The 24,271-nt window shown below is 39.2% G+C and overlaps 3 protein-coding genes across 5 annotated transcripts in view; all 3 read left to right on the forward strand.

The window, feature by feature from the left end:
• The window catches only part of coa6 (cytochrome c oxidase assembly factor 6), a 189,822-nt gene that overhangs the window by 102,116 nt on the left and 63,435 nt on the right, over positions 1-24,271 (forward strand). The gene's annotated exons all lie outside the window — the stretch shown is intronic.
• On the forward strand, positions 82-3,320 carry fgfr1op2 (FGFR1 oncogene partner 2). Its single transcript, XM_074625366.1, has 6 exons — positions 82-223; positions 1,511-1,647; positions 1,906-2,023; positions 2,117-2,259; positions 2,417-2,530; positions 2,856-3,320. The coding sequence occupies exons 1-6, from the start codon at positions 151-153 to the stop codon at positions 2,991-2,993; spliced, it is 723 nt and encodes a 240-aa protein (XP_074481467.1). The 5' UTR covers positions 82-150; the 3' UTR covers positions 2,994-3,320.
• On the forward strand, positions 4,886-23,031 carry tm7sf3 (transmembrane 7 superfamily member 3). 3 transcript variants are annotated; one of them, XM_074626286.1, is made up of 12 exons: positions 4,886-5,119; positions 9,237-9,391; positions 11,929-12,079; positions 13,232-13,352; positions 16,243-16,414; positions 16,549-16,726; positions 17,874-17,960; positions 19,547-19,627; positions 19,741-19,893; positions 19,993-20,093; positions 20,612-20,774; positions 20,875-23,031. In XM_074626286.1, exons 1-12 carry the CDS (start codon positions 5,050-5,052, stop codon positions 21,126-21,128), a joined length of 1,686 nt encoding a protein of 561 aa, XP_074482387.1. In that variant the 5' UTR covers positions 4,886-5,049; the 3' UTR covers positions 21,129-23,031. The 3 variants fall into 3 exon arrangements, with proteins under 3 accessions (XP_074482387.1, XP_074482386.1, XP_074482388.1); XM_074626285.1 differs by having other exon boundaries at positions 4,902-5,131; XM_074626287.1 differs by lacking the exon at positions 9,237-9,391 and having other exon boundaries at positions 4,987-5,119.

Consider the following 24,271-nt stretch of genomic DNA (forward strand, 5'->3'; position numbering starts at 1 on the left):
CTGGTTTTTACAGCGAGTAAAGTGTTTAAATCAAGTTCTTATTTCACCTCTGCATACATCTCCTTGTGTTTGGTAATGGAACAGCACTGAATCGGATCCTCTAGAGTTACCTGTTGCTCTTTAATGGAGACTAATGTTAGCTTGTAGCTAATGTTAGCTACTAGCCATCAACAGGAAGTAAAGGAACTAGATAACCTCATGTCTTGCACTCTGAATACTCCAGGTAGGATACCTCTTTAAATGCTTTTCTATTGTTAATATGATGAGTTAGAACAACATGTTTATAGTTTGCATGACAGCTGAAGTGTGGAGCAGCTAATAAATCAGTAAAGACTTGTGTTAGTGCTGCTGGTAATCAATAATAATGTTACTTAATCAGTTAACTGGAGCAGAAAGATGAATTACCATTATGTTTACTACACCTAAGAAAGATGTGGTGTGTCAGTAACTAAATATATCACTTATAAGAAGGTAATGTTACCTAATTAGCTGACACAGCAGCTGTCATCCAAGGTGTGACTAGAAGAAGAGGAGGGTTAGGGTTAGAAATAAGATAAATACATGGTGTTTTTGGTTAGTTCTTAAGTTATGTATTGATAATTCATTGTTTAGAGCAATCAATGTTAGTTTTATTTACTGTAGTGTCACAAACTAAAGATACACACATGGGGGAGCTTCAGTTTCTGTTAGTATGACTCTTCACTTGTGGTCAGTAAGTGATGTAATGAACAGCTTGATGAGGCATAATGTGCTTTATCTGGACAAATATATTACCTGAGATAAAAGCCTGATTTAAAATGCAAAGTACAGACTTGTAAATTGCAATAGTCATTCATTCATTCTCACTGTGCAATATCATCTTCCACTTTTGCAATTTTGTTAATAGTCTGTTAACTAACCAAAAACACAATGTTTTAGCTCATTGTTAACCTAAACTGACAATAACCTGATATTTTCAGGGGGAATTTCATTCATTCATTCATTCATTCATTTCATTCTCACTGTGCAATATCATTTTCCACTTGTGCAATTTTGTTAATAGTCTGTTTATTGTCAATACTGTATATACTGCTCCTATTTTTATACTTCCTTCTATTTAAATGGTTCATATTTTGTTACACTTTGTTTAGCTCTTTTTTTTTTACTGTGTTAGCTGATGCATCTTGTTTTTTGCATTATCCCCTTTGCTGCTGTACACGGCACATTTCCCCACTGTGGGACTAATAAAGGAATATCTTATCTTATCTTATATCACTTAAAAGAAGGTAATGTTAGCTTGAGTGAATGAGCTGACACAGCAGCTGTCATCCAAGGTGTGACTAGAAGAAGAGGAGGGTAAGGTAAGATAAGAGATAAGATAAGACCTGGTACCTTACCTGGTATTTATTACACTGAAATATCTCCCATCTGTAAATGGTAGCATTACCCAATTAAATTATAAGGTAAGGAATGGTAAGGAATGTCATTAAACTTTCATAGTTCCTGGTAATGATGGCTTGTATTTCCACAGGCATGAACTGCACCTTGGAGAAGGTCCTGGCAGATGCCAAATCGTTAGTGGAGAGGCTTCGTAACCATGACAACGCTGCTGAGATGTTAATCGAACAGACAACAACGCTCAACAAGCGAGTGGAGGCCATGCAACAGGTACGGTGTCGCATCATGTTGGTGCCAATTAAATATGAATGTTCTTTTATATAGATGCTTCAATACAAAATTACTAAACGCTAACATGATCTGTTGTAAGGTGGTGACGTAAATCACTTTTAAGTGGCTTTTTTCATTTTGAAATCCAGCAATGATGACAATGACCCTGGCTAAGCACTGTCTTACAATTATGGGTCATCTAAAACTTTAGACTGAAATCTTCCAGTTGTTTAATGTAAGTTGGTTTCTTGTTGACAGTACCAGGAGGAGATTGACTCATTGAACCAGGTAGCGCGACATCGTCCTCGTTCTAGTCTGGTCCTAGGAATCCAACAGGAAAACCGTCAGATCAGAGATCTCCAGCAGGAAAACAAAGGTAGCTGACGGATGTTCTTGTAGAGGGTTTTTTTCTGCAGCGTTGTCTCCTATAACAAGCCTGAGCTCATGCCTGTGTTCACTCTCCCTGCAGAGCTACGGTCATCGTTAGAGGAACACCAGTCTGCGTTAGAGCTCATCATGACCAAATACAGGGAGCAGGTGTTCAGGCTCCTCATGGCCAGCAAGAGGGACGACCCCACCATCGTGACCCAGCTGAAGGAGCAACACACCACGGTCTGTGAGGCACACTGCCTTTTTTCCCCAACTTGATTGTTAAACTTAAAAACACCTAAAGGATGTCATACAATTTTAAGAATATTTAGTATGTGTTTACGCACTTTCCCAACTACCACTGCCTTTTATTTATATATTTATTTCTCATCTTTTGTAGGAAATGCAAGCACACATAGACAAGATCAACGAGATGGCCTCCGTGATGAGGAAGGCCATAGAGGTGGACGAGGGACGAATATGTGAAGACGAGGAGAGGATTAAACAGCTAGAGGTAAAAGAAAATGGTCCACTGGTCCACATGTACTTCCAACCGTTCAAATGCAATTATGGTGGAGGGTAGGGACTAAAAAAAAAACTAGCTACAGTGGCTAACATGACACATGGAATTCCAGAGAAAATGAGAAATGTGAGAAATGTGTGACCAAATGTGTGACTAAAACGCTTTGCAAGCGCACAAAAGGTAGGGGGCATCAACGTGCAAATATTCCTGATGCAGGATTAAATGAAAAGCCAGATACACATTAGTATAAATATTAGTAGTAGTGGTATTATTTAATCTGAATGCATTGCTGTATATTTCTGTTTGTGTATCTCAGCTGGAGAACAGCGGCCTCCGAGAGCTGCTTGGAATCAGTCGCGAGGCCTTCCTGGTCCTGAAGAGAGAAGACGCATCAGAGTGCACTTCACTATCGCCGTTGCTGACCAGCGCTGACGTCAGCTTACGAAAGAGTTAGAGAGCCCACGGTGACTGCCCAACCCCCCCACCCCTCTCCCCCTGCTGCTGCCACTACTGTGTACAGTCTATTTCCACACATACCACTTCATCTTTCACCCTACAGACCCTCTCCCTTCTCCTGGAGCATTTACAGCATGATGCTGCAGAGCTGCATTCCCGTCTGGCGATTCAGACACAAAGCAGTGTGATACATCTTATTTTTGTTGGTACTTCTGTTATGTTTGCTCATTTTGCCAGCATGCATGAGTCCGCGGTGCCTGCAAAGTTTTAATGTGTGAATGGGTAAAAGAAGGGCTTGAGTTAAAATAAATCTATAAACATGTAAGTTGTCTCTGATGGTATGTCATTTTTACTTTAAAGTGTTAAATTCCCTTGTTTTGGTTCTGTTTGGGCGCCTGTGTGGCTACTCAACTTCCCACTTTCACTATTCATGTTGTTGTAGCATATTAGAATCTGCAGCTTGAAAGCAGGAATAGAAACATTATCCAACACACAGGATCTGCTGTAACATCCAACTACCTCTTCTTCTGCGGAACTGCAGCAAGCCACAAGAGTAATGCTGGAAAGCATTCCTCTAATGTTATGGTGTTTATTTCAATAGCTGAAGGATATTTCTGTAAATGTAACAAATCAAGAACAGCAGCCTTTTTTACTGCTTTAAAGAGGAACCATTATGATTTTGTGCTTTTCCCACTTCCTTTAGTGTGTTATATAGTTTTTTGTGCATGTAAAAATCTGCAAAGTTACAAAGCCTGAAGTCCACGCCAAAGGAAGTTACTCCCCTCCCCGCCACAGAAACACTGCTCCTGAAATGCCTCGCTTGAAGTCCCACCTTTTCTTCTGTAACGTGGTGATGTCAGCAAGTAACCCATTTTGCCTAACGCCAAGTTTGGCACGCCCTCAAACAAAGCTAGTTAATGCGGAGCGGAGTCCAAAGAGTTTAGTTTGGTTGACCAATCACAACAGAGCGAGCCAGCTGACCCATCAGAGCAGACTGGGCTTTTTGATAGGGGGGAGGAGCTCAAACAGAACGTTGCTGCATTACAGCAGGTATGAGAAAAATAAAGCGTTTTCTTTTTTTTTATGTAAAAGCATGTAAACATGTTTTAGTAGAAACCTAATACCTAAAATACAAGTATGAACCTGAAAATCAGCATGAATTGCCTGAAACACCTGGATTAAAGTCCTGCCTTTCTCTTCCGTAACGTGGTGATGTCACCAAGAAACACACAGTTAAACATGTATATATTCTCCAACAACACATGCATCATATTTCATGTTCCATGTAAATGATCCATTTTTCCCAGTTCTTGTCAAAGACATTGCTTTTAATTTTTAGTTGGTATGTCAGTTTTTCCATTGAAAAAATATCACGGACAATCTCAAACCAGTGATCTTTCCCTGGAGGTTCCGCTTTATACCAATTTCTTGCTGGCTATAAGCAGAATTTTTGCAAGTTATCCATCTGCTCCATGCACAACCTCTTCAATGTTCCCTAGGTACATTACAGCACAATTGTTTGGAATAGAATATCCCATAATGTCATTAATAGTTACATTTACATTATACCATTCTTCGTCTAAAATTTCTATATTTAGCTCTGATTCCCATTTGTTTTTTATGTATAGTGTTGAGCTTACTATTTCCACAAACATTTTAAAGCCTATCTATGTTAAGTTTGTATTAGAGTTTGCCATAGATTACCTTCCATTACAAAGACAACCCAACCAGTTATGAATGGACATCAAAAAACATAGATATAAACGAAGTAAGACCCTCCTAGATAATGTCCAATTAGTTAAACTAGTTAAAACTGTCTGGAGAGGGAGAGGGGGGAGTTATCGCGAGACTTGCAGCGTGATTCTCGCGGAAACCTCACAGCCAGCAGTCAGAGAGCTGCAGAGAGAGAGGAGGCTGAAACCGCCAAACTCTCTGTCAGTCCTGTCAAGCATGTCGCTTTCTGCGTCTGCAGGGACTTCTACTACCAAAATACAAGAGACTGAGAGGTTACCAATGATTCTACCGATAGAGAGGTGTTGTTAAAGCAGAGGAAGATGTCTCTTTATCTCTGGATTTGGTGCCAACTGCTGCTGCTGGTCTGTGAAGTTCAAGCTCAAGTGGAAAGTGAGTTTCTAGGTATGATAAATTCAGCAATACTTTCACTTTTAACAACCTTATTTATCTTTTTATACAACTTTTAAAGCCTTTAAGTAAAGGGTTATATATTAGGTAATGTTGTAGAGCAGGTAAACTATAGTTTAAGGTGTGATTCCTGTATGTAAATCACTTATTATTGTTGTTGTTGTAGCCTTTTTTTTAATTTTTTTATTTATTTAGTTTATTGGTTTATTTATTGTCATGTGCACAACAATTACAGAAGCATGCTCCCTCCAACAATGCACATTTAAATATGTATTAAAAAAAAGTATGCATGTAAAAATGCATTAAAAAGTTAAAATATAGGGATACATTTATATGTATATTAAATTAAAAAAAATAGATTTTATTTTATTCCTTTTCATTTTTTTTTTTTTACTAGTGTAGATTCTTTTTATTTATTTATTTATTATGCTCCCTCCAACAATGCACATTAAATATGTATTTTTAAAAAATTACGTATGTAAAAATGCATTAAAAAGTTAAAATATAGGGATACATATACATTTATATTATAACAAATATATATATTTTATTTTATTCCTTTTAATTTTTTTTTTTACTTGTGTATATTCTTTTTATTTATTTATTTATTTTTTGTGTATGTATGTTTTTCTTTTATCTATACTGGCTCATTACCAACAGGAGAATACACTGTTTACCATTGGTAAGGCCCAATTTTTCTTGGGCGCTACCCACATAATCAGCTGTGCTGCTCATCCCACAAATGCATGATCTTTACAAGTTGGACATCATTGTGAAGGTAAATAAACAGGCTTTCCAACCATGTAAAATACAATGCCATTAGCATTGGAACAACAGAGAAATAATCCACCAAACACAAGTTTCCGAACTACTTTTTCCCAGTTTATTTCTCACAAAAACTCTGAGACAAATGTCCAGTTTTGGTCATTACACAGCGATTCTAACAAAACAAAAAAAAATTGTGTATAATATTTCTGTGATATTCATATATGTGGATGTTACTAGAATATCATAGTTTTTAATTAATATTTATAGTCAATGTCTTACTGACATGTATTATATTACAGCGTAACAACATTGTGATTTATCTGGTTGAATAGAAAAATCAAAGTTCAAAAGAGTCCTTTGGATCCAAACAGGTGGCGGGTGTTATTGAGAAAATGGGGTAGTGAAACCAAACAGAGTCAGAGTATTTACTCTGATAGGTAAATAAATAAAATACCATGAAATAACAAGCAGATTTGTCTGTGCTCTACCATCTCTGCTGTAGTTTGACAACATGAGACACAGAAAATGAGACACCAAAATAGCCCATGAAATAAGGAATACTTCTACAACATTATTCATTATTAAAGGTGAATTTTTCCTTGCCATTGTCGTATAACAATGCACGCTCATGGGGGATCTCTTGTTGGGTCTCTAAATTATAGAGTACAGTCTAGACCTGCTCTATATGAAAAGCGTTCTGCCAAACACAAGACCTCTCTGGCTCTCATTTTCCCTGTCGTTCACGTGTCAGAAAAAAATCAAGGCTGCAGGTTGTTCCTGAGCTGAGCTGGAGTCTGACCTGCAAACAGTCCGTATGGATCAGACAGCACGTGTGACCTGCAGCAGATCTACACGGCTTTAGTTTTCATACTTGACATTCTTCCTCTCTGTATGAGAGACAAACGTATGTCTCATATAAGCAAACATACAGATAGAACAAGGTCGTACATGTGATCCAAGCAGTGTAGCCCTTATACTATTGCGTCTAAGTCTTTGGACAAGTGTGAATCTTATAGAAGTCGGCTGCTTAAAGGCAAATGTAAAAAATCGGTTCTATTTTTGAAAAAGTCATAGGTCATGTCAACCAACATTAAACTAAAGCAGCTATCAGCACTTTCTCAAACTTTGAAGGCCCCTGAAATCAATCAGAGTGATCTGTGAAAGAGATTCGGGCTGCAACTAATGATTATTTTCATTATCGATCAATCTGTTGATTATTTTTCTCGATTAATCGATTAGTTGTTTGGTCTATAAAATGGTGAAAAATGTTGATCAAAAGCCCCAAGATGACGTCCTCAAATGTTTTTTTTTATCCACAACTGAAAGATATTCAGTTTACTCTCATAGAAGAGGAAAGAAACCAGAAAATATTCACATTTAAGAAGCTGAAATCAAAGAATTTTTACTTTTCTTTAAATAAAATTACTCAATTATCAAAATAATTGGCGATTAATTTTATAATTGACAACTTATCGATTAATCGTTGCAGCTCTAAAAGAGATAAACAGTTCTGAAAGTTCAGTATCACAGTGATAAGTTGAGTTGAAGGATAGCCGATAGGACTAATGATAGTGTGGTAAAGTGTCTTCTGTTTAAGTTGCTTATAGGTGACAGATGACAGAATGACAGTTCAATAGCAAAAGTCCTTTTTTGAAACTACATGTGCTTCTCAGATCTAATGAGCGGATCATTGCTGTTGCAGCGAGATCATGTGAAGTGGTCATGGTATGACACGGCAAATCAAGTCTCAGTGCTTTTTTTGCTCATTCCGTTCAGATTAGACATTTACTGGTTACTTAAGAGTTAAAACATCCATAGTTGATTAATTATTACTGTTTTATTTGAACAGAAAAAAGACAGCATTGACGTAATCACATGATCAGAGGATGACATGCTGCTCTGCTAATACTGTCTGGTCCAAAGGTTTTCAGATGAAAGTTGAAGTAGGACTGACAGATAGCTTCTATTTGATTATTTCATTGAATGTTACATAGCGTGCTGCAGGGATGACGGATTTTGCATCGCCCTGGTTCCCTCGACAAAAAGTCAATGGGATTTTTCCATTGGGTTTTGGATTATTGCAGAAAATAAGCTCTGTGGCAAACAAAAGTTTATGATACTTCTGTTCTGCAAGATAATCTCCACAAATGAACACCACTTCTATGATTTTTAAAGTGTGAATGTAATAGAATCAGAAGTAAAAAAGCTAACGTTAGGCTATAAGTATAAGCAACGAGGCTGTAAAGGCGGACGAGTCGGCGTGATGATGTTTTGTAGTCTCGTTTAGCCACTTGTTAGCAACCGCCTTTTTCAAGACACGTAAAGGCTTCAAAATTCACGAGTTGGATATTTACTGACGTATTTTATGTCGTAGAACAAAACATCAAAATCTCTTCAGCTTGTGTTAACCACAGACCTTATTTCAGGCATCTATCTAAATACCCATTGACTTCCAGACAAGGGAACCGGAAGTGCTAAAATGCTATTAACTTATTTGTTTATTTAATTTATTATAATTTTTTTTCTCTTTGTATTAGTATTATTATTTTTTATTTTATTATTATTATTATTTTATTTTATTTTATTTTATTTATATTTATATTTATATTTATATTTATATTTATTTATTTATTTTTAAATTTTATTTCAAATTTTGAATGCTGAAGTTGTTAATACGAAAAAAACCTCGAAAAAAGGGGAAAAGTATAAAAAAATAAAATAAAATGCTAACTCATTTCTGGGTTTTAGGACTGTAGCACTCTATTTTATTATGATACATAGTTTTAAGTATTTTTTTTAATTTTTGGTGAATAACAAACATCTTAAATGAACAGCTGACGTGTGGTTGAAAGGCCAGAAATAATAATAATTAAAAAACATTAATTGTAGCCCGCTGCAGTCTGGACGTTGAAGAAGTTTATACTGCATTGTTAGATCTCTTTCAAGCTGTGATTGAATAAATGGTGATAGCTTGCTTCAGTATAGTATTATGTCATTACTCAACACAGTGTGCTTCATTATTCAGCCTTTTCTGTAAGATCCCTCCTGAATGTGCTGCTGACCTGGTTCCAGGTCGCCCACTTGGCGTAGCACCAACTGTCAAAGCTGCTGTCTGTGATGTCAGGGAATTCACAGTTGTTGCTTGGTGTTGTTGATGTTGATTATACAGAGAAAACACAGTATTGTATACTACCTGAGCCTATCCAGCTGAGGGAACACGGGGACACTGACTCTAGCAGATTATCGGTTTATAGGCAGCACACTACAATCAATCTGCTGCAACAATACCATGTGATTAATCAGACTTTTCTGATCTCTCTGTCTGACGCAGACCGGGTTGTTTTCCTGCCGGGAACGTTTCAGAACGTGAGCGTCTCGCGGAACGAGACGGTGCAGGCCGTGGTGTCCAGGATCGCCTCGGACGTCGCGTTCGTCACTCTGCAGTTCCACACGCAGCACCGCAACGCCACGCTCTCCTACAACAAGGTGAGACGGTGCTGACGTACACTTCTCAGCTTTGACTATTGCATTAGTCTATATTTCTCCCCCCCTCTGCTGTATTCTGCTCCTCTGCCTGCTTGCCTTCACTCACAGCTCGCTCCACCTCAAATAGCACCACTGGTGTTTCTGAGAACATGTACTGTTTACTGGCATGTTCTTCACGGTACAGAGATTGCGCCGAGCATGACGCTGCTCTAAAAGTGTCTTTCTAAAGATGTAGAGGCAGTAAAGTCGGTTAGCAGGATGAAAGATCAGCGATGTTAAGAGTCTAAGATGTATCATTTTCTGTTAAATCAGCAAATCAAACGCCTCGGCATTTTTCTCCTTCATGTTTCTCCACATCTTTAATCGAGTGATTCTTTTAGTGGCAACAGTAGAAATGCAAACTAAACTGTGAAATTAAAGACATGCGTTCATGTATGAGCAGGCAAGTTAGATCTACCTCTGATGAATGAATGAGGCTTTGTGAGCGAGGTCGTCCGGCCAGCCCGCTGGGAGTCAGCTGACGTACAGTCCACTGGTCATGAGGGCGGCCCTAAAGGGGGAAACCTTCTGGCGTCGGTCCCAGAAGTCTCAGGGGGGACGGCTCGGTTTGGGTCCACGCTGCGGAGACGGACGGATAGCCTAATTTAGTTCAGCTTTATCATTTTGTTTCTGGTGATGGAAACAGTACGAGACAAGAAGAAAGGACATGCACACTACACACTTTCCTTTTATATTGTTATCTTCCTTTCACTCATTTCCTTTTCCTTTTTTTGCATCACTCTCACTCACTGCAAACCACAAGATCCGTTTTTTATTTGTTTTATCAGCCAGTGTGGTTATCGCTGCCAATGCTGACTGTCCATTTCTACTTCCGGTTAACAAACCAGATGTTTAAAACTCTTCAGCAAGTTTAAAATAAACTGAACCCACAGTAGTTTGATAGTTTGATCCCTCTTGTGATTATAATGGTTTTGCAGTTGCTCTACCTCTGTGGCGTATTAGATCAATTCAGTGAAAACCACATGGAGTATCTCTCTGCCCACTCCAGCACCGTCTGACAACAACAACAAGATGAGTGTCAAACAATGGAGTAGTTGTGTGAGCAGTTGGGGCTGAGAGTCATACTATGTGTGCACAACGCTTCGACGTCACACAACAGTAATTCAGCTGATGCTCACTGGTAAATAGGGTTGTCACGATACCAGAAATCTAGTAGTCGATACCAATAACGGTGAATTTACACGATTCACGATACCAATTCGATACCACGGTAAAAAAAACAAAAACACAACAATAAATCCCATGTAATTCAACACGCACTCTTTTATTAAAAACATTTGAACATTACATGCATGTGTGTGTGTGAATGAGTATTTAGATTAGATCCTGATGGGCAAAGTTGGCACCTTTCCTCTGCCATCAGTGTATGAATGTGTGTGTGTGTGTGTGAATGGGTGAATGCTGACATGTAGTGTAAAGAGCTTTGAGTGGTCGGAAGACTAGAAAAGCGCTATATAAATGCAAGTCCATAAATGATTAAGCGATGACATTTTGGACAGACATGGAAGTCAAACAGCAACTTGACTGGTTGGCGGAGGCGTAAAACCGCAAGGCGCTAATTCTAGTTTACATTTTTTTTCTGCTATGTTATTTTCTTTCCATTTGGTAACACACATCCTTTTGTTGAGTTCACCAGCCCAGGATGTGGTGCACTGTGTTACACACTTCAGTGATTTCCTCATTCTGCTGTCAAGAACGCTCAGAACACATTTTGGTTGAATTGCTGAACATTATTTTAAGTATGGATTTATATTTAACACAATAATTTTCACATTTTTCAAACCAATTGAATACCATATTATAGTTATTTAAAGGATAAGGCTGGTGTTATTCTATATTTTCCTTATTGTCAGCAAATATCATGAAAATTAATAAATAGTGGTTTTTTTTAGGGTCTATTTTTCAACTGAAGATTAATAAACTACCATGTTTATCATAATAAAGGAACATGACAACAATGGAGCTCTTTGGCACAGAGGCTTTGTTACACACAATACTTGTCAGTAGGATATATTCATTGTTGTTTTAGGCTTTTCATGGGATTTGTAGACAACAACATTGAACATCAGCAGACTTCTCTGTGAGTTATCTGTGAACCCTTGGACTTATTTGAACTTCTCGCTTGCTCTGCCAATAAACAAATTAATCCGGTCTCATTGCATTACTTGGATTTCAACAGTCACAAGCGTTTTTGTTGACTTTTTTTGGTCACCACTGTCTCATGAGATTAAAGTGTGTTGTTTTCAGAAGAGAAAATATTTATTGCTGTCTGGCAGAAGATTGTCTCGCCATTTCTGTCCAGACTGAAATATCTCAACCACTTTTGTCTGGATTGCCATAAAAGCCTATCGAAATTATTGATCCACTTAGCCTCTTCGACTCTTGTTTTCTTACTGTTTAGAGTGATTTTTAATCGTTCTGTTTATTTGATTTCGCATGTTTCCTCTGACAAGATGATCTTTGTGTGTTTGGTTCAGATGCCGGCTCTGGGTTCCTCTCTGACAGCGGTGGACCCGGGGCTCCTGTCGACTCTCCTGCAGGGCCAAGTGTCCCTCTCCTTGTTCCTGTCTTCTCTTAACGAGGACACTGTGGCGGGCACCGGGGTCATCCTCCCATACTCTAGCACCGGTACTTCTTCCTAAACACTCTTCCGGGCGATCATGTTAAGCAGCGTAACAACTTGCATAGCCTTCGAGCACCACGCGAAAGACACAATGACGGAATTTAACCATAAACCAGGCTTTAGGCTTCTCTTCTTTGTTTTCTTTTAATCATACTTTTTATTGTCTCCTTAAGAAAAATGACTACAACAACCTGACAAATAAAGTAATATGTACATATAATAACAGATAATAACTGTAAATTGAAAAACAGTATTCCAAAACAAGGAAGGAGAAAAAATTATAATGATACTAATTTAAAAAAATCAAAAAATAAATAAGAAATATTAAAAAATAAAATAAATTAAAATATAAAATATAAACAAATAAGAAATATAATAATAGTATCCATAAATAAATAATAATTAGTAAAATAAATTCACACATCAGATTTCGAACACCTACTTATATCCCTATGGTATACAGAGTACATACAGTACTGTGAGTTTAATGCAAGTTTACAAGAGTATACATATATATATTGATTAAAAGTTTTAATCATGATTAATCGCATGATTGTCCGTAGTTAATCGTGATTAATCATAAATTAAATCAAATTTTTTATCTGTTCAAAATGTACATTAAGGGGAGATTTTGTCAAGTATTTAATACTCAAATATGCTCGTTTGCAAATGTACGTATATATTTATTATTGGAAATCAATTAACAACACAAAACAATGACAGATATTGTCCAGAAACCCTCACCGGTACTGCATTTAGCATAAAAGAATAAGTTCAAATCATAACATGGCAAACTGCAGCCCAACAGGCAACAACAGCTGTCAGAGTGTCAGTGAGCTGACTTGACCCAAACTGCCAAATAATTGTAAGACTTCTCTGATTTGAACCTTTCTTGCATGAGAAGTCAGAAATAAGGAAGTTACAGCTACAAACAGATACAAATCAGTTGATTTTGACTTGAGGAAGCTCGTGCAGCTCTAGCATTGATTCTGTATGGTTGCCCATCTGCCTTCTAAGTGTGTTGAAACACTCTAACGAACAAGTCATCCTGACATGGCAGGATGCCACTGTAAACCTCAGGGGAGTGTTTTTTTTGCCCTCTGTTGTCCTAACATGCCCGAAACCAACTTCTGAGAATGAATTTGTTCTCTTTTTAGATCCGGTCCCTGGAGCTTGTAACATGGAGTCCGACCTGGACATCGACCCAAACGTCTACATCCACTACAACCTCTACGAGACCACGATCCGCTTTGCACCAGCAAACTTAGGATATGAGAGGTAACAACACACTAGACTGGCTGGTCAACTTCCTGTTCAGCCGGTTCAGCTGTAGGCAGCACAAACCCTGTGCTCGCATCACGTCTGCCAGGGCCTGCAGCCAAACCGCATCTCTGTGGATTTGCATTGAAATGATCTCGCGCTCTCTTACCGCCACACTCACACGTCTATATTCACTACCGAGTCTTGCACAAGACTGCATGAGCCTCCCCTCCTCCTCCTCCTCCTCATCCTCTATGGGTGATAGTACTCGCTTCATTTTCTCAAGAATGCCGTCTCGGGGCGGATAAACAGAGGACTCGTTCACTTGTTGAACCATTTCCTGTTGTGTCATTACCTGCCAGTCTGAAGCTGCACAGACTCCACTGTTTGTAAATCTCTACTGAGGTTTATAGGAATGCTTTTGGGGAGGTTTTTGCAGTTCTGTTGTGGTTTGGAAAGGAATATCTTGAGGGGATTTTGTGTCATTCTAGGACAATTTGGAAAGGCCAAACCACATGCATGAAACGTGGCAAATTTTTAATTTTCAGCTCATTACCAACTGTGGTTTTGGACAAATACTAGGATCCTTTGTTGGCTGTCCTCAGTTGCCAGTCAGTTCACTTCAGTTAACTTGTTTGGCATGTCTGACTGGTGTAATTTGTTATTATTATGTCAGGTGAGGACATCACATGATGAGCACACCTACCAGGCTATCTAATATCCAAAACCCGAGTTGTGTTACACTCAAGTAGTCCACACAAAGTGTAACTGAGACATATGTTCGCACTGAAAAAGTGACAAAATGAACCGACTATGGAACTCTGCCTATTGAAATCAGACTCGCTACTTCATTACCATCTTTTAAATCCCTTCTTCAAACTTTCTTTTACAGGAAAGTGTTTTTGAATAATTAATATGATGCTGGTTTTTATCATCCCTCTCTGGCCATTTTATTCTGCTTTTAAAAAAAATATATTTTATCCCCAGATGTTTCTTGTTTTTATGATCCCTCTGTTTGTATTTTATTTTTTACTGATTTATTGTTTTTTGCTGTTTTTTGCTAAATTTTATTTAAGTGATTCATCAGATTAAAGTTAGTCTTTTTGTATTAAATCAACTTTCTTAAATTAATATAACTCCTCAGTGCGTGCCTCCCTTTATGTGCAGCAAACAGTTTTATGACAGCAGTGAAAATGTTTTTGAAAGGCTAAACACCGACAAGTATGGATTGAAACAGAATATCCCGTTAGATAAAAACATGTTTTCAATACATTTTGCCTTCTGGACTTTACAACGGGATCACAAGAGTCGGAAACAATCCTCTATGCAGCCAGCACTGGAATCTAATTCTCCAAATAGTATAATACTAATTGTATTAGTGTAGCCTGATATTTATAGTCGACTCCAAAAATGGCACCAATTCCATGGGAAATACAATTTTCTTGAGCAGCGAGTTTTCGAGCGTCTGGGTTTACAGAGATGAGACACACAGTAAGTCTCGGGGACGTTAGCAGCCGTTCCCAGACTTATTTGGAACAACAAAATTGTTGTGAGATGCCAATAATCGCTTTATAGATCATTGAGGTCCAGCTGCGTTAAACTTCATAAAGAGAAATCAAAAGGTTTTTTCCAAAGATTTAATACTTATTTGTTGTTTTCTGGGTGTTCATGGAGCTGTCTCGCCACGTCCACAATTACTTCACATGGTGCAGCTCCTCTACTTCCTTTGTGCATTGTGGGACATTAGTGTACATCAGCAGCACACTCAGGTGGTAACACATGAAATATTCAAAACCTGCTTAGAATTAATGGAATTAGGACGAAGCAAATGCACAAAGGAAATTGAGGGAGGACAAAAACAAAGCATTAAATCTTTTGAATAGTTTGCTTTCTCCTTCCTCATGCTTCCACATTTGTATTTAGCAGTATTCTCCCAAAGTTTCACTGACATTTCTTAAACAAAACACTGATAAACTTCCAGAAAAAAGTCTACTATGCTGTTTAGTGCGATGTAAAGTCACAGTCTGTGATTAAAGATACAACAAACAGGATTGAGTCATGCATGAAGCGGATGTGCTGAATACACCTCACAGCTACATGTCTGATTGTCAGCTTTCACACACTCCGACCCACAACTGCAGTTCACTCAGTGCACCGGTGAACCACAGAGTTACACAGAATGATATTACATAATACACAATGATGTCAAGTTTCAGATTTAGCACCTCTCTCTCTCACTCTCTCTCTGTTTATTGTGTCGGTTAAATAACATTTAAACTAGGACTGTCAATCGATTAAAGTATTTATTCGTAATCACACTTTTTTTAATCTGCTCAAAATGAACCTTAAAGGGAGATTTGTCAAGTATTTAATACTCTTATCAACATGGGAGTGGGCAAATATGCTGCTTTATGCAAATGTATGTATATATTTATTATTGGAAATTAATTAACAACACAACAGAATAACAGATATTGTCCAGAAACCCTCACAGGTACTGCATTTAGCATAAGAAATATGCTCAAATCATAACATGGCAAACTGCAGCCCTACAGGCAACAACAGCTGTCAGTGTGTCAGTGTGCTGACTTGACTATGACTTGCCCCAAACTGCATGTGATTATCATAAAGTGGGCATGTCTGTAAAGGGGAGACTCGTGGGTACCCATAGAACCCATTTTCATTCACATATCTTGAGGTCAGAGGTCAAGGGACCCCTTTGAAAATGGACATGACAGTTTTTCCTCGTCAAAATTTAGCGTAAGTTTGGAGCGTTATTTAGCCTCCTTCTCAACAAGCTAGTGTGACATGGTTGGTACGAATGGATTCCTTAGGTTTTTTAGTTTCATATGATGCCAGTATCTTCACTCTTAGTGGTGTTAAAACGAATTTGCTCGTTCTCCATCAGGGGAGAAACTCCTCCGGTCTGCGACGAATCGACAGAAGCCAACACGCGCTGGCGGCTGCGGTACGACATCTACCAGTACTTCCTGCCCGAGAACGACCTATCACAGCGCAGCCTGTTCAGCGGCGTTCAGGCCGTGGCCGACGTCCAGGGCATGCTGCAGAACGGCAAACGGGTGAGGCACCAAGAACACCATCATTAAACCCTTTTTTTAACTGCTTATGTTCCATGTTTATCTGCTAAATATGAAGCTTTAAATAGCAGAAGTACAACTCGCTGCTAACTCTCCATCACTCCGTCTCCCCGCAGGTCACGACGTTGTTATCGTCAGATAGGACCATGGCGGTGTTCAACTCCATCCCCGGGCAAGGCGTCGTCTACTCGATCATCGTCAGAGACCCGCTGTTGAACACGTCGGCCTCCTACGTCCCCGTCCACACCTACGCCTGCAGCTTTGCTTCCACTCTGGACGGCTGTCAAACACTCGGTGAGTTCAGATACTGAACGCGTTGCTCTCTGGAAGCCGTTGCTGCTTTATTATTCCATCGTTTTAATCCTGCGTTTGTCGGATTTATTCCTTTTTTTTTTGCTTTCGTCATGCATAAAACAAAAAAAATGTTTTAATACTAATTTGTGAAAAACTTTAATTTAATTTTTGAATGAAACAATTTAGTGATACGACATTTGCAAACTGCATCTAACACATTTATATTCAGTATTTCTAAATTATGCATAAAAAATGCATAAAAAAATATTCCTGAAGAAAACTGATTCAACAAACCGATCGGTAATCTCTTGATATTATATTATCTACCAAGTAGTTAAGTTAAGAAAAAGCAACAAATCCCCCAAAAATTCAATAAAGGCTGGTTAATTAAAGGTATAATATGTAATTTTTCCACATTAAAATGTCTAAAAACGACTAGACTCATGTTATATATTTTGTTGAGTTGTGTTTTTACATCATCCCAAATGTTTACAACAATGTTCTTTTAATTAAGCATTGTTCTCGTCTGCCAGACTGTAATAAATTGACTTTTTATCCAGTTTTAACAATACACTTTTTAGATCTTGGTCGTTTTTTAACTCTTTATTTTAACCGGATGAAGGATTTTAGTCATCGGACGTGTGGATATTAAGTTATCAGAGAATCAAGCTGAGCAAACGTCAGTGGCAGCTCGGCTCGCAGCCCCTCCAGGACGTCCCGTGTCCATCAAACAGAGTCGGAGAAACTCTGATTTTTAACGTGAAGTTGCTTTATTCAGTGTTTTTAGTGGTTTTGATCAGCGAGGAGACCTCTGTGGATAATTTGGCTCCCGGTAAAAAAACTCCTGAACGACGAACGCTGAAGGAATCTGACAAATCCCATGATCCCACACTACTTCAAGATGTCACCAAACTGTTATTGTTTTCATTGAGAGACCTCATAGCAGCAGAAAAATTGCATATTGTGCATTTAAGGTAGGTTGTAGGAAGAAGCGTGGGCTCCGGATGAAAGACAAGAACGTCTTACTCCCTCAGAAATAGCAGAAAGCTTTTTGCAGAGGCAAGGAATGTTATGAGAGGAGGTTTGACCTTCAGCTACTCTGCTTTCATGATTTATATTATTATTATTATTTCATTTTCATTTTCAGGGAGGATATCTACCAGGATTTTCTTCACCATCGCTGGCTTGGCTGGCCTGTTCGTCTGCTTCTTCGGGCATCGATTCTTCAAAATTGGTGAGTAGTTTGACATCGCTTTATGTGCCTTTGATTTTAGCTGTACTTTATTTGTGGTGTATTTACTTTTTTTCATTTAACAAAACACAGTAGTGGAATCTATAAAGGATGGTTTCAGCCTGTGAATGTGATTCAGTAAAAAGTCATTGAGCTCTTTAAGTCTACAAGTCTGAGAAAACAAGTTTGTCTAAAAATAGGACTCTGTTTTGACTCAAAACTGAAACTGAGTAATGTCTCTCCTAAACTCGTCTTTTTCCAGACACAGTTCACTTTAGGGTCAACAGGATAGATTATTGGGCTCAGAGGTCATGTTTGCGAGTTTCAAAACTACCTCGTAGGAACATAACGAATGAGTCAAACGGAAGCAGAGCTCTGGTGTGGTGTTGACACACAGTGCAGCAAAGATACTTTTACTTAATGCCATGTCGTTTTCAATTGCAAGTACTAGTGGGAACCGCTTTCAGTGATCATGTCTGTCCGGGTGATGACGGTGATTATTTAACCGAATTTTTGTTGTGCATCATTCCTCATGCTGATTATACGTTTGTATATTTATTACATGAATACAAACAAAGTATTGAAACAGACCGCTTCGCTATTTACTGGCAGTTCTTCTGTCTTTTCCCCTCATTGCCGATTTTGGCCGTTTTCTGCAGCACAAGCGTGCATGCAGAACGGCACCACCTTTGCCCCCTTTGGTTCCTCGCTCTCTCTCGCCCGGTAGTGGCATGAAGGGAGACGGGCGCTGGTCTGCACATGTGCCGAGTTATTCAGAGGAAATTACTTTCTATTTCCCGTCTAAATATCAGTGCACACGCAGCACCAGCCTCAAGGTATCCAGCCGGACAGCAGAAGGTCCGCGAGGCGAAGTATCAAGGTCGTAAAGTAAAAAACAAAATTCAATCTAACGTAGTTTTAAAATGTTTTTCCATATGTTGTCATGTATGAGAGGACCCCAAATGAACACTTCACTTGATTACTACAAGCTAATTATTTAAACATCATTTGTAAAGGAATGATTCTAAGCTTTTTGATCCATACAAGCGATCGATCACTGTAACCGTGATCACCAGAAGCGGTTTCCACTGTATTTGTAGATATGATCATCAGAAACTCAGCTTGTCGGGTGTGGTGCCGCCGGCCTGCCTCTCATGTGGTCTCCCTCGCATGTGATGCAGAAATGTATTTGTTCCAAACTACAACCCGTGACTGTGATCAGCCCGTGGTTCTGATAGATCTGGAAGTGACGGAGTTAGAGGACGTGATACAGTGCGTTTATTCTGCTTTCATCCACTTCCAGCAGCTGGAGGCACATCTGTCCTGGTTCTATGCATATTTATATGAATTACTGTGAAGTGTAAAGAATTTTATATACTCTCTCTTTCTCTGTTTTCTGCCTCTATATACAACGAAATTGGTAATTTGTGAGCAAATATTTCAAAATAAGACGGGAGACCGGTGTTCGTGTCCCGTGTGAAACCAGAAGTCAACATTGATTTATTGATGTAACTTCCGTACTTAAGCATGTATGAATTACTGTGAAGTGTTTATTGACTCTCTCTCTGTTTCTGCCTCTTGTCCTGTAGAGTTGTTCTGCATGGGATTTAGCTTTGGAACGTTTTTCTTCTTCGTGCTGATCACACGGACCACCGGACTGGACTACGACAGTGAGTTGTTTTTGTCCCCCCTACTTTGATCATTTGCCGTTTATATGATTCAACATCCCACAGTACGAATCCTCTCTCTCTCTCTCTCTCTCTCTCTCTATCTCTCTGTGCAGTCTGTCTGGCCGTGTCGGTGGTGATCGGCGTGGTGGGCGGCGTCCTCCTGGTGATGAGCTGGTGGCGTTTCGGTTCAGTCATGGCCTGTGTCATCGTGGTCGGACTGATGCTCGGCTTCCTCATCGCCTCCACGGTCCTCTTCACTCCTCTCGGTAGGATTGCCGTCTGGTGTGGTCCCCTAACATGACCCCAGCACACATGTGTATGATTTCATAAATACTGTATATGTGTTTCTGTGTGTCTCTATCCAGGTGACCTCGAAGTGTTCAGGCGTTCGGATACGGTTTTCTGGGTGACGTTCTGCTGCATCATGATCGTCGCTCCGCTCTTCTTCGTGCGTTGGCCCAGAGAGGTAACAGATTTATCACCTCAGCCCACTCACATACAACATGTGTAAGATTTAAGCTCTTCACTCTGGCGCCATCTAGTGGCGACATTAAGAAATGACACAGTGATAAGCTGCGCTGAATAATTAGACATACGGTATAATCACAATGATTTTAGTAATTTAAGTAATTTTAAATAAGTGAAGAAATAGCACGACATAACTGAAACCCAATCACGACATGGTCTAATATACTCTACATGAAACATGAATCATTCCTTTAACAAAATCCACGAGTTAAATGCATACGGTCTTTTCAAAATAAACTTCCGTCTTCACAGGGAACTACTTGGTTAGGTTTAGGAAAAGATTGTGTTTGACTTCTGGTTTCACACGGGACACGGACATCGGTCTCCTGGATGAAAGTCAGGTGTTTTTTGATCCACCTCGACCTCCTTCCTGTATCGATTGTGGGATATACACGAATTACAGTGCAATACTTTTTCTAGGTCTAGCTGTGAACATCTTGTTTTTTGTGTTGCTAGGGTAACATCATCACGTGCGGCGTCGTCGGCGCTTACGCTGTGATTCTGGGCGTCAACGCCTACTTTTACACCAGCCTGTCCTACATCACGCTGAACATCCTCAAACGCTTCCTCAACAACAACTACAGCGCCGCGTTCACCGACGTGCCCTTCCAAGCCATCGGTGAGTTCACAACGCCAAGTCTCAGTTTTAACGCCATCAAACTTCAAAATGTTTGTGTCTCATCTCGTCTTGTTGTTTTCTTCCTCTCCCCGTCAACCAGACTACGTCATGATCACGGTGTGGGTGGTGCTCGGCGTCTGCGGCATCGTCCTGCAGCTGTACCGCGAGCGCTGCCGCCCGTTCTTCCCGCCCAGCCCGTACCTCATGTGGCTGCAGGAGCGCGAGCGGCGCACGACCAACGTCCTGGACCCGAGCCACCACTTCCCCCCGCTGCCCAACCGCCTCCTGGCCAGAGCGCGGCAGCTCACCAAGAGGATGGAGCCGGCCGGAGAACACACACCACTGCTCCTGTAAACCTCGAGGCGCCCCTCGGATTACACGTTAACAGTCGGGGTCTGAACCGAGAAGAGGAGAAGATCCCTGTGATGCATTTTATAAACTGTGGAGAGATCTTGGTGATCTGGAGGAATGTTGTCCCCAGATCAGCGGACTGAAAGACGGTCGTAGACGTAGAAACGCAGCACCAAGAGGGAGGGATCATACCGCTGACACTCTCCAGGTGGATTTTTTAAAATCTCGTACAAAGTTTCGTACAAAGACAGTGACCTTTTTTTTCCTGAACGCCACTTTTATTTAACACTTGAAGACATTTTAACCACTGAAACTGTTCATGAAGAACTAAAGTTTTATCATTGAATGTCTGAAACGTCGCTGTTGGTGCTTTATGGTGTCTGTTGCTTCTTGCACTAAAGTCACAAACTACTAACTTTTAACAAAGTGAGGCATTTTATCTGTTGGATTGACGCAACAACGTATTTGATATCTACTTTTTGTCGCCCTGCTGGCATCTAAAGAAACTGCGTTCACTCAGTTTTAAACTACACACTCAGGCCAGACTTTAATGAAGACTACTGCGTACCTTAAAGTTGATTTAAAGCTTTTTAATTGAACAGATAAAGTTTGTGTGATGATTCGATGTCTTAGACTAAACTCTAAATGTGCCATAGGAAGTCATGATTGTACGGAAGCCCTGAAAGGCAAGCGAGAATTTTTTTTTTGTCTGATCTAAATTATTTTTTTTGTGTTTATGACTTGAAAAAAATGTTTTTTCCAGGATAATCTTTCAAAGTTCCTTTTTTTTCTGTGAAACAAGTGAACGCTTAGTCCGATGTAGAACATGGGGTAGTGGTTTTCTTCCACCTGTTTTCACCAAGAGGCAAAGAAAAGAAAAAATCTGCCTAAAATTCATTGTCACTTGTTTTCACACAGGAAAAAACTTAAAAATCAGCCTGATTTTTTTTTCACTGACACAGGAAATTTTTTTTTTCACTTGTTTTCACACAGGAAACTTTTTTTTTTTCACTAACAGGAAAAAAAGTCAGCCTAAAAATGTGTTTTCACTAACACAGGAAAAAAAGTAATATAGAAAAATCACCCTGACATTTTTTTTCCACCCGTTTCACAGGAAAAAAAGAAACTTAGAAAAGTTAGCGTAAAGTTGTTTTACTTGTTTTCACACAGAGGCAAAAAAAAATACTTAGAAAAATGAAACTGAAATTGTTTCACTTGTTTTTACAAAAAAAACTTTTTTCCAACTGTTTTCCACCAAAAAAGAGAAAGTTAGAAAGATTATCTTGGCAAAACATTTTTTTTTTCATCTGTTCTTAATTCATAAACACAGGAGAGAAAATAATTTAGATCAGACTTAATAAATGGATCACCAGAAGAAAAAAAAAGATTATCTCGCTGGCCTTTCAGGGCTTCCGTACCATGGGGTCAAACAGGTCAGTATACTGAGGATGCAGGTCGGTCACAAACAACTGACAAACTGAATAAATATTGCACAGTTTAGCCTTTAAACAGAATAAGAAATCTGTATTTTTCTCTGTCAGGACAGATGTTTTAACCTCTCGCTCGCTGGTGTGTCTTTGATTGGACTGAACTTTGCGGTCCGGTCGGTCTGTTTTGTAATTTGCACACTGGAGTTTAATGTATTTAATTTTTCTGCTGATTAATTATGAATGTTTTTTAAACCGTGACCTTTCTCAGGGTTTCACGCTCAGCCTTTTTAGACCACAATGCACGGAGAACAACTGCTGAAACCTTCCACTTCAAGCCTGTAAATGCCTGTCAGTATTTTATTTAGCCATTTTCTGGTTTTGTGACTTTTTAAAGAAAATGCAGACATGTCTATGAAAAAATGAGGTCAATAGTAATTTAACATGTTTTGATATTTAATAAATGCCTACAGGTAAAAGCTTTCTGATCTTTCCTTTGGTTTTGATGTAATGTGAACAGAGAGGCGAAGTCCCGCCCCTTCCGGTGGACCACCATGGGACCTTATTTCGGAAAAGCACTGTGATGCTATACGATGATGAACACTTGGGAGAAATCCACATCTATCAATGTGTTTGACTTGAACAAAACAAATTAAGTCTTTTGTTGTTTATCATGGGGATGTATAAAAAGAGAAGTTGGCTGGTGTAGTTTACATTCTGTGATTAAAAAAGAGTTCATTTATTCCTCCCATCTCTTCATAATCCAACATAAATCACAACCACCTAGTCACTGTAACTCAGCCCTGATGTAGTGTCTCTTTAGAGCCACTAGGAGGCAGCAGAGCTTAACATCTGGAGGACTTGTCATTAAAGGGCCTTCTCATCATCACAGGTGATTTCACTCATTCTGTCTGATTCGACCTCTGCAGAGGTTGAAGATGGTCAGAACTATATTGGAAGTGATGCCAGGTCAAAATGCCATCTCCAAAAGTGTGATGATGTTAAACCAGGGTTGGAAATGAGCACCAGCCACTAAGCCAAATGCTGGTAAAAATATGCAAGTGGTTGCTAGATTTGCTTCACTCACCAGCCAAAAAAAAAAGACAATGGTAATCTATTGAGTGGCTGGTAGATCTAGGAATCCACCAGCCACGGTGAAAGATGGACACAAAAAAAGTTCATTTCCAACCCTGACGTTAACACTGAATCATGTCTTCAATGTTCTTTATCTTTGAATGAAACCATAATAGAAAAGTAAAAAGCTTTTAACCCAGCCCATTAAAGCTGCAGAGGGTAGAAATGGAGCAAATATCATTAAAAAAAAGCTATTTTTATAAAACGGTCACTATATCCTGACAGGATATAACAAAAAATATTTGTATCATCCAAGTATGTAATGTTCATAAATGAAATGAGCAACTAATTATTCCCTCTACCAACCCCGAATGCTTTCTTGATATATGTGAGTTGTTTTCATTTATTTACTTGACTTCTTCTTCATGTTTTATTTACCTCTTTAACCCCCTGGCACATTCCCACTCCTACTTTTTGTTATTGCACAGGTTTGCAATAATTCTTCGTGCCCCAACAGATGCAACAAACCTTCACAGTCCTGAGGTCCAATCAGCCAAAATGAAAATGTGTGGCGTCACCACAGGCAGTGCAGGATCTTTTTACGGGACGGCGCTGTTCCTCCACTCAGTTTCCATTAGTATTTCA

This window comes from Sebastes fasciatus, chromosome 23, assembly GCF_043250625.1.
Source record: "Sebastes fasciatus isolate fSebFas1 chromosome 23, fSebFas1.pri, whole genome shotgun sequence".
Lineage (NCBI taxonomy): Eukaryota > Metazoa > Chordata > Actinopteri > Perciformes > Sebastidae > Sebastes > Sebastes fasciatus.